Source organism: Chelmon rostratus, chromosome 19, assembly GCF_017976325.1.
Source record: "Chelmon rostratus isolate fCheRos1 chromosome 19, fCheRos1.pri, whole genome shotgun sequence".
NCBI classification, from domain to species: Eukaryota; Metazoa; Chordata; class Actinopteri; order Chaetodontiformes; family Chaetodontidae; genus Chelmon; species Chelmon rostratus.
In genome coordinates, this window is record NC_055676.1 from 15,683,483 (window position 1) to 15,693,527 (window position 10,045).

A 10,045-nucleotide genomic window follows, 5' to 3' on the forward strand; every position below is an offset into this window, starting at 1 on the left:
CAATGGCGTCCGAAGAAGAAGAAAGGCGAAAAGTCAATGGCGGCTGACAGTTTGTGATGAGCCAACGAAAACAGCCAAGATTCTTGCAAGTTGAACGTACAACGTTTAAACCAGGACCGGGGATAAAAACTCTGACGACAAAATGCAGATCACTTTGAAAACCTTGCAGCAGCAGACGTTCAAAATCGACATCGACGAAGAAGAGACGGTGAGAGTTGAAACCATGCATTTGTGAAGGGGGTGCAGAGGGAGCTAGGTAACGTTATGTTCTGGAACTGAGTACTTCAGGTTTTAACCATTTCAAATTAGACGATCGGTAAATAGGTGTGACTAAACCGGTCATATACATTTTATCTGTCTACCTGTTCTAATTACTGTGGTTTGTGCTTGAGGCGGGACTTGAGACAAATTAACGTCATTTATCAAACAACAAACAGGAAAGTAGTTTTTAGTGCCAGCATTTAGCCGTAGCCCACTCAAGGTTCCAAATGGGAAGGGGGGTGACAAGTTAGCATTAACCTTGATTTGCGCTTGTAAACACGTACGTTTAGTTCTGATAAATTCTACATTTATTTCAGAGAAGTAAATTCTAGTTTAAATTACAAACAAGAATATATATACACACATACTTAGTAAGATTTGACGTTCTTTAAACTTTATCTTTTACTATGACCTGATAAGCCTGCATATAGCTACGTTAGTACATAATACAGCCGAAGTAGTTAATGTTAGTTACACTCTATTTAAGCACACACGAAAACAACATTTTACGAACTTAGCAAGGAGTAAACTTATTCGTTCTGTCAGTGTGTAATTTAAAGTCAGTTTTCAGCACGGAGGAGCCAGCACTGTCTATTCTAGCCAGCAGTCTATTGACTATTCAACTCCAGTTTTATGATGGTGTTAGCAGTTAGCTGGTGCATACTTTGGACTTTATTTTTATTTTTTACTGGTGTTATAGTTCGGGCTGGGCGAAATGGTGGTGGAAGAGATGATTCATTTTATTAACAGTGTTCTACAAAGATCAAGAAAATGAATAGATCCTCTTTTTCACAGGTGAAGACATTGAAAGAGAAGATTGAAGAGGAGAAAGGAAAGGACCATTTTTCAGTTTCTGGACTGAAACTGATATATGCTGGTATGTTGCAGGCTGTGTTTAACCCTTCTTAAATCCTCATATTTCTTGATAAGAGTTTCTCTTCTTGCTTCTATGCTTTAAAAATCTACACTGCCTTGCCATTTTCAGTTTATCAATGGGTTAATGAAGAATGCATTAAACCACTGATCCCCTTTCACTATCAGCATCTCTGTCAACACATCAGAGATGCTCAACACATTAAACGATGCTAACAGCCACCAAGGCAGTATGTTAGCAATGTACAGACTCACTCTGGTCCGAATAGACCACCTTGTTTATCCAATGTTTTCATTGCTGAGATGGACATTTATTCTCACTCCCCATCACTAGCTCTCTCCTGATTCATTTTGGGATCCATGTTTACCTTGTCTCTATGTTGGATCCTGTACAGTCACAGGGAGCCTAAAATTGTCATGAAAGCCAATATGGGTCTTCCAAGCGAGTAGAATAGACTCGCACTGCTCTTGAAGCCTGAAGTGGGCCTTCACTGAGATTATTAGAATATTTAAAATGTTTGAGAGCTGAGTAGTTCTGTGTTAAGAAGATATCATGTGCATCACAGTTTTCCTTTCATGATTAACTGTGATATTTTGTGACATAGCAAACTGTATACTCTAAATGGAAGGAGATGATAGTGACTGTTGAACCGTTGTGGCAAAAAAGTTGGACAGTGTTTGATAGCTTCTTTCTTCATACCCCAGCGTAAAAATATACTGGAGTTCACTTGCTATTTTCGACAACAGCACTTAAAAGGTGTGGTACACCATCAGAGTATTGTAGAAATCAATGCCAAGGGACTTTTTTTTAACCCCAGATCAGCTCGCATCTCTTCCTGCTGCATGGTAATAAATAATTTAAACTGCTTGATGCTGTTTAGTTCCTCAGTGGTTCACTCGTGGCTACTTTGCCTACACTGCTGTGCAGTGTTTTAATGGAGCAAAGTGTGGCAGCTAGTGTACCCTGAGCAATCTTAACATATAATAATCATAATCGTATTGTAATAATTATCATTAAATAATAATCAAAATAGATAAGAGGCTTTATAGGAGCCTATATCACCTCATCCTACAGATCGGTACCGAACATCCCTAGTCATAGCTTATTATTATTGGAAATTATGTTGTTATGGAGTTGTTCTACTGTATTGTGTTTATAAACAAAACTGATGTAAACAAGCCTTAAACAACATCGGGAAAACATTATTGTTAGATTTAGCTTTGGTTGTCATTGTCTCACTGAATTTGTGAGTCGTAGCATGGGGCTTTTCTTTGTCATGCAAATTAACACACACTAGACTACTTATACATTGAGCGGCCTAAAAGAATTCATTTTGTCCATCTCATTTAAACCCTCAGTGATAATGTTTAAATGCAAAAATGCAGGGCTGTCGAGCTGGACAACAGTTGGTAATGGCCTGAAATATCTTTTCTGTTCAGCAGGTAAAACAGATACATTAAAGCGACAGTAAGAGCTGGTTTTAATCTCTTGTTGCTCACTGCAAGAAACCTGCCAAAGAACCTGTCTGTCTGTCTCTCTGACAAATGAAAATGTTAGCCAGATAGAAGCAACAGTTGCAGCTTGGGTAGTTTTGCATAGCCAGACCAATCTCCACGCTTCGTTTTAGTGCTGTGTCAGCACTGGAGAAAGGTCTGGGTGAACCCATTATAATTATGGCAAGGGGAAAAAAAACACTCTGGCTTGTTTGTATTTCTTTAAACCAATCACAATCACATGTCACTTAACCCAGGATGTGGTGGGGGCAACTTATTTTGGTGCACATTAGCACACGAGGAGGCGAGCCCTGGCAATAAAATGGCTGAATCCCTGCAAAAGAAAAGGTGACAGCTGCTAGCTTATTTACATTTGTGTCGTTAGCAGCTAGGTTAGGGTAACCTGACATTTTCAGCGGGTAGGTTGCTAGCTAGGAGTTTGTTGTTCCATTTAGCGATGAGTACTTTGAAAATGCTAACATGCAGATAATGGAAGGGTAGGAGAATGCTGTCTGAAATAGTTGGCCAGTGGCTTATACCGCCAGCCTACTTACTGAGAGTCAGACTACAGTTTGGGTAAGCACAAGGGTTTCATGACATGTCTAGCCTCATTTGTTTAAATAAGCTTTACAGGTTATCTGTCTTTTGAGCGATAGATAACGTTTTGGTGAAAAAATGGGTAGTAATTAGGATTTTTGTCACTCTCAAAAATTCACGGTTACCCCACTGTACTGTGTTTTAAAGCAATCGAACATGACAAACGCAGCAGGAGGTTGAAGACATTTTGTAAGTGCTGCGTATGTTGTGGCAATCTAAACACAGGGTCTTGTGTGACCTGCTTAAAGCAGCTTCTCCAACATATACTGTACAACTCAAAACAAAAGCAGTGCTTTACAATGTAACAAAAACAACCAGATTTGGTGACAAAAGCAGGCGATTTATCTGCTATGCAACCCTGCATTCAGTGATAAATATGATACCATCTGTTGTTACATCCCTCTGTGCTTTTTCAGAGTTCATGACCGGTATAGCCAATAGAATTGTGACTCATTTTTTTTCTTTCTTTCCAGGAAAAATCCTCAACGATGACACAGCACTCAAAGAATACAAAATCAGTGAGAAGAACTTTGTGGTCGTCATGGTGACAAAGGTTTGGGAATTACAAATATTTTCAGTAACTGGCAAGTTTAGTTTGTTGAACACTTTTTTTTTTTTGGTGGAAGGTCTTACCCTTGAATGTTACAGATATGAGCCAACAGTGAAACAGTGATTAGGTTTTGCAACCTTCTCTTTCCACAGCCAGCTGCTCACGTCTCTTGTTGGAGCTGGTGAACAGGCTCTTTTGGTGCACTCAAACAAGCAGCTCACAGTGTGATCGCTGCTGATTTAGAGTGGGGTCAGTGTTGTCAATGCCTGGCTCTGGCTTACTCCTGTGATGTACATTCAGATAAAATCAGATGAAGATTATCTTTAGAGATTGTCTTGGTAATAGTGTACATGCTTTCTAGCTCCTAACATGATGCATCGCTGTATTTAATATGAAATGACCTGTTGTTGCTGTAAAACTGCTTTTGATTAGTATTTTTCTGATGCTCGAGAGAAACTGGCTTGTCCTGTTGTAACACATACTTCCTTTAAAAAATAATCCTGTAGGACAGTATAGAAAATGATGATTAGGCTGTATTTTCTTCACATAAGCAAATGACCCATTATGACTACCGACTGATGTCGGGGAAGTAAAATGTATCTCCAAATTGACTCGCAGGCTAAAACATCCTCAGCAGCCCCACAGCCTTCACCTGCCACCTCAGCCCCCAGCACGACAGCCCCCGCGGCAGCTCCCGCCACGTCATCCGGCTCAGAAAACGCCACAGAGCGTGCCTTCACAGACGACAAACCAGAGGAGAGACGGTCTCCGACTGCTGAACCGGCCGCCACCCCTGTCGGGTAAAGATGGGTAGATGTTTGTCTTTAACTATTTTTCTGGTTTCAGTGCGTCTCGCTCTGAGAATTGATGTGCAGGTCACGCCTCACCCAAGGTCTGTTTTCTCTTGCAGAAGCTCCGAAGCTTCAACAAACACAAACCTAATTGATGAGGCTGTTTCAACTCTAGGTAAGGCTGCATCTGTAAACATAATTCATCAGCCATTAGTGTGTGGCATTTGTGCAAATATTACTTTTTGCCTCAATGCCTCGAAGCATCATCTCATATGTAATAAATCTGTGGGCCCATGTTTGAATCGGGGTTATTGTCTCATTTTGGCTCACCCTGTTTCTTGTGGATATCCATATCATACTGGCTTTGATGTATCTTAATCAATAAGCAGCCGATACTGCGGCCAAAACGTTCCCCATGGCTACATGCTCTGAGATTCACAAATATTGCCTTGCTCACAGCAAATCCTGCAGGTCTTAATTATTAGGATTTGTTTAGCCATTGATATGAAATTGCAGCTTTGGAGGCATTGTTTATTTTTATGAGACACAGTAGAGAAACTGATCTTAAAGTTTGCTAACTCCTAAAATTCTCTTCACCTGTCATGTATTAAAGTTTTGCTCAAATGATCGTTCATCATTGTTTTGTTGTCATAGTGTTCCATTTTAGTTGTGTTATGTAACCATAAAACCATGCGAGCAGCATGTCTGCTTCTTGGGTATTTTGATATTTTATATGTTTCGTTACAATCCAAGTGCCATGTTAATGTATGTTTAAACATTGTTAGTTTTCTGATGGCCTAAACAGTTCAAAACCCATGTAAAGTAAACGACTAATGCACATTCTAATGTTCAACAGTAAAACAAATATTGGATCATTAACAATTAAAGTGATTGGGCTTATGTTCTTCATTTTCTGAAGTGGCTTTAAATGTGGCCAATCATAGCGCTGCATTTGACAAAACACAAGTTGACCCATGATGAAGCTCGTTAGTCCCACCACTGATTATGCACTCTGTGTTTCCGTTAGTGACAGGCCCATCATATGATGCCATGGTGAATGAGATGATGCTCATGGGCTACGACAGAGAGCAGGTGGTAGCAGCCCTGAGAGCGAGCTTCAACAACCCAGACAGAGCTGTGGAGTACCTGCTCACAGTAAGTACAGTGTTATGTCTTTGGCCGCGGCAAATGTGGCTTAGAGCAAATTGCCGGATTGGTACATAACCCATGATAGGTTATAGCTCAGTGAGGTTTTGGCCAATCGTAGAGCTTAGTATCGCTGCTCAAGGCTGAATCTTGCTAGGGCTGCAACGATTAGTCGGCGTTATCGATAACGTTGACAATAAAAATTTGTCGACGTGAAAATTTAAGAGTCGACTAGTCATGTATGATAAAAACATACAGTCCGCTTCGTGCTCATCTGTAACTGCAGTGCACTACAGGAAGTGCTGGGGGCAGTATCGCTTGCTGTTTACATCATACAAGGAAACAGAGAAGAAGAATGAATGAATTATGGCGGAACAAACAGAAGGAGAGGCTCGAAAACTCTGACCTAAACTTTCCAAAGTTTGAACATGTCACAGAAAATAAACCAGCGAAACACGTGAAATGTAAATTCTGTGAAGCTCAACTATCATTTCATGGCAGCACAATGGCGATGCACAAACACCTTAAACGGCGACACCCCGGAGCCACTGGATCAGAGTTCACAAATAACGCTGATGCTGAGTAGATGTTTTTATTATTAAATTACATTATCACGACCTGGCTCGTAGGCCATGACAAAAAATGGGGAGACAGGTTTGTAGTAGAGGTTAGCAAATTTATTTAAATCATAAAGCAACTAGACAATGCTAACTGCTTAATTAACCGTCCACCTATGATGCACGTACATAATAGGTTTGTGTCGTACGTCTATCAGTCGGAAATCATGGAAGAAGCTTGCTGAGGGAACGCTAGGTCACTTACGTTGATGCGTATTTTACGGCAGAAATCAATGAATCACAGGCGAAGCTGCTTTGACATACTTAATTTCAGTCCCTGTCGATACTAGCGTTTATACTGAATTGTAAACATCTTTCACTTATCAACTGTGTGATTTGGAGCATATTAATTCCATATTAACGCTGTAAAAAAATCACTGATAATTTGTTTCAGGTATTTTAACTGCCATCTGTCAAAATGGATGTTTTGTTTTATTTTATTTTTTTAATTTTATGTACTTAATTGCTTGAAGTAAAAGCAACTCCTTAGTTGGTTTAAACATTATTGTGTCTTCAACCTGCAAGGCTGGTTAACTGCAGCTTTTTGGAGTTAGTTGTTTACAAAGATTTTTTGTTTACTACCACTTGCACTTTAAGTTTGTATTATTTAATTAATTTATTTTTTGTTGTGATATTATTGCGTTCATATGTTGTGTTATATATGTTCAAAAATATATCAGCTGTTACAGATACGTGTTTTATGTGTCATTATTTTAATATATTTGTTTAAAATCGTATGCTGTTAGAGTATAACAGGGTAACTTGCACAGGTGTGAAGGTTTATTAAGCAAGTTAGGTTAAACAGAAGCCCAAAATAGTGATTAATCGTGACTAATCGAAAAAAATAATCAATAGATTAGTCGACAACAAAAATAATCATTAGTTGCAGCCCTAGATCTTGCACAGGTGTTAATATGTTGAAATTTTTGGTTTTCTTTCTAGCCCATAAACTTTAATCTCAAGTGGGCAACAAGTAATCCTGAGTCTCACAGTCAAAGTGAGACACACTAACTTGTCCATTATATGTATTTTTTTAAATTGTATATTTCATGACTTTCCTTTCAGGGTATTCCAGGCAGAGATCAGAGCCATGCAACAGGACCTGATGCGGTGGCGCCTCCAGTGAGTGGAGCTCCCACTCCTGCTGCACCCACAAGCGGTATTAGCATGCCCGCCAACACTGGCTCTTCACCGAGTGCTGGGGGAGGTAAGTGCTCTATACCATTCTGCATTCTGCATTACCAGCCGCCTCAATGAGCAAATTAACATTTGTTTCAGTTGTTTTTGTGACTTTCTCACTCACACTTTACCCTTTCAGGCAACCCCTTGAGTTTCCTACGAAATCAGCCCCAGTTCCAAGTGATGCGACAGCTGATCCAGCAGAATGCCGCCCTGCTTCCTGCCTTGCTGCAGGAGATCGGCAGGGAAAACCCTGAGCTGCTGCAGGTGAAGTACTGACAGAGCTCGATGTGTTTCTAAATGAAGAGAAATGTGCAGTAAGTGTGGATGTGTTGGGGGCTCTTGAAGCAGTTTGGAAGCGTTGGAATCACAGTTCACCGCTGATTTTACGCATGAAGTTTACGAGGTGTGATGCTCTGCCTTGTATAAATCCAATGTTTTTCTCAAGTTTAAAAAACACAACCTCAATTTGGACTTGAGACTTAAAAGTAAACTGACAAGCCAGCGTTACAAACTGGAGGTGTGGGGTTTGAATACCAAGAGGTGTAGGGGGCAAGGTGTCCAATGAAGGCGTGTTTGAGGGATGATGGGAGTTGTAGGATCCAGTCTTTGGATCCGTTCTAGAGAATAAAAGGCATGTTCTAACCATCTCTTTTAAGTCTATCTCTTGTGAGTCCTCCAAGTGTATTTTTTTTTTTTTTTTTTTAATATTTTATTCATTTTTCAATCATTTTTTGCTCTGAGTGCTAACGAACAGTGAACAGCCATGCCTTAACTGTACATTTACCACTGTAGGAGATTAGCAACCACCAAGAGCAGTTCATCCAGATGCTGAATGAACCCAATCCAGAGGCAGTGCCAGGAGATGGTGGACATGGAGCCGGAGGAGCCGGAGGGATGGCAAGTGACACGCCCGGGGGGAGTCACATGAGCTACATCCAGGTCACGCCACAGGAGAAAGAGGCCATTGAGAGGGTGAGGAGGAGCACAGCACTGTCACTAACCTTTCCCTCAGTTCAAAGTTCACAAGTGCTGGAATGTGGCACACAACTCTGCTGATGTTGCCCAAATCCTCACTTTAGTTTTTTAACTTTCACATAGTAGAGACTGGTAAACATGAAGCACAACTTGTCCTTTGCTTATTATTAAGTATTGTTTGGGTAATTTGCAACTCTTCTCGCTCCTATTCCAGCTAAAAGCCTTAGGATTTCCAGAGGGACTTGTTATACAAGCCTACTTTGCTTGTGAGAAGAACGAGAACTTGGCAGCCAACTTCCTTTTACAACAGAACTTTGATGATGATTAAAAGAGTCATGTTCACTTTTTTCGTATTTCTTCCTCTTGTTTTTGATTGCTGATACTGAATATATGTGTAAAACAAGCCTTTTTCACCCCTCCCCCACATGAAAATGAAGTTTTATTCACTACTTCCACATTCACCTTTCTTAATAACACTGGATCATTATTAGCTGGTGTACAGGCTGGAGGACAGGCTGTTGTTATCAGTTTGAAATGGAGGAATAATTAAAGTACAAAAACTTTGCATCAGAAATCACGTGTGCTATTTTTTTTAAACTTAAGTCAAGATCAATATGATTTTTTTATGAGGAAAATCGATATAGTTTGCAATGGGATTGTGTGTCACATCATAAGTTAAGACAGGATTCATGCGCTCATATCGTGTAAGGTGGCAGATAATGGGGATTTAAAGAATAAAGGTTGTGCATAACAAAGAAGCAACATGTATGGCACTGGTCCTCCTTCTCTTTACCATCCTTCATCTGCATGTAAATCAACAGGATTGTAGGCAGGCGTCCAAACAGCAATGCATATGTGAAGGCATTTTAACATGTATATAGTTTATATACATGTGGTAGGGTTTAGTTGCAATGGCTGTCATTTTTACAGAAAAATAAAGTTTTCAAAATAAAACTAAAGCTGTGACTATTCTGTGTTTGCATGGAGTGTAACTAGAAATCTGAATGCAGGCTGACTACCATGGCACTTAAATTACTACCCTTTTTTTGTTAGTAAATTATGTGTAGCCACTACATTATCAATCGATCCTGGTCCTAATTTATAGGTGATTTTTTGCCTTTTTTCAGAGACAGTAATTCTGTCCACTAGACCACAAAAAATCTGAAAAACCTGAAGTTGCCAGATTTACCACACCCCTGGAATAAAGGGCAAGATGTGACCAGATGTTATAAAGTGACTAGAAAAGTTCTAACTCACTTCTACGTTCTGCAGGTTAGAATGTAGAATTACTGTGTTTTTAAAGGGCTAAAAGGTACTTCCCACAATGCTCCATGGAATAGGAGGTGACTGAGTGAGATCCCTGAGTGTGCTCAAAGTAACCTATAGGGGGCAACATAGACCACAACATGTTTCCAGAAGACGATGGAGCTGTATTTACCAGCCTAAATGTGTGACAAATACCACAAAATGAGTGAATGTCAGTGGTGTGCTTTTTTTCTAACTTATTTATATTAATAAGCATTGGAAATGCATTGCCTTTACTGGGCAACTTAAAACAC

At 39.9% G+C, this 10,045-nt stretch overlaps 1 protein-coding gene across 1 annotated transcript; it reads left to right on the forward strand.

Moving 5' to 3' along the window:
• The first annotated feature begins 13 nt into the window (after positions 1-13).
• Positions 14-9,060, forward strand: rad23b (RAD23 homolog B, nucleotide excision repair protein). The gene is made up of 10 exons (XM_041960150.1): positions 14-208; positions 1,057-1,138; positions 3,699-3,778; positions 4,394-4,575; positions 4,686-4,741; positions 5,594-5,721; positions 7,395-7,536; positions 7,648-7,775; positions 8,304-8,483; positions 8,701-9,060. Exons 1-10 carry the CDS (start codon positions 143-145, stop codon positions 8,812-8,814), a joined length of 1,158 nt encoding a protein of 385 aa, XP_041816084.1. The 5' UTR covers positions 14-142; the 3' UTR covers positions 8,815-9,060.
• The last annotated feature ends 985 nt before the right edge of the window (positions 9,061-10,045 follow it).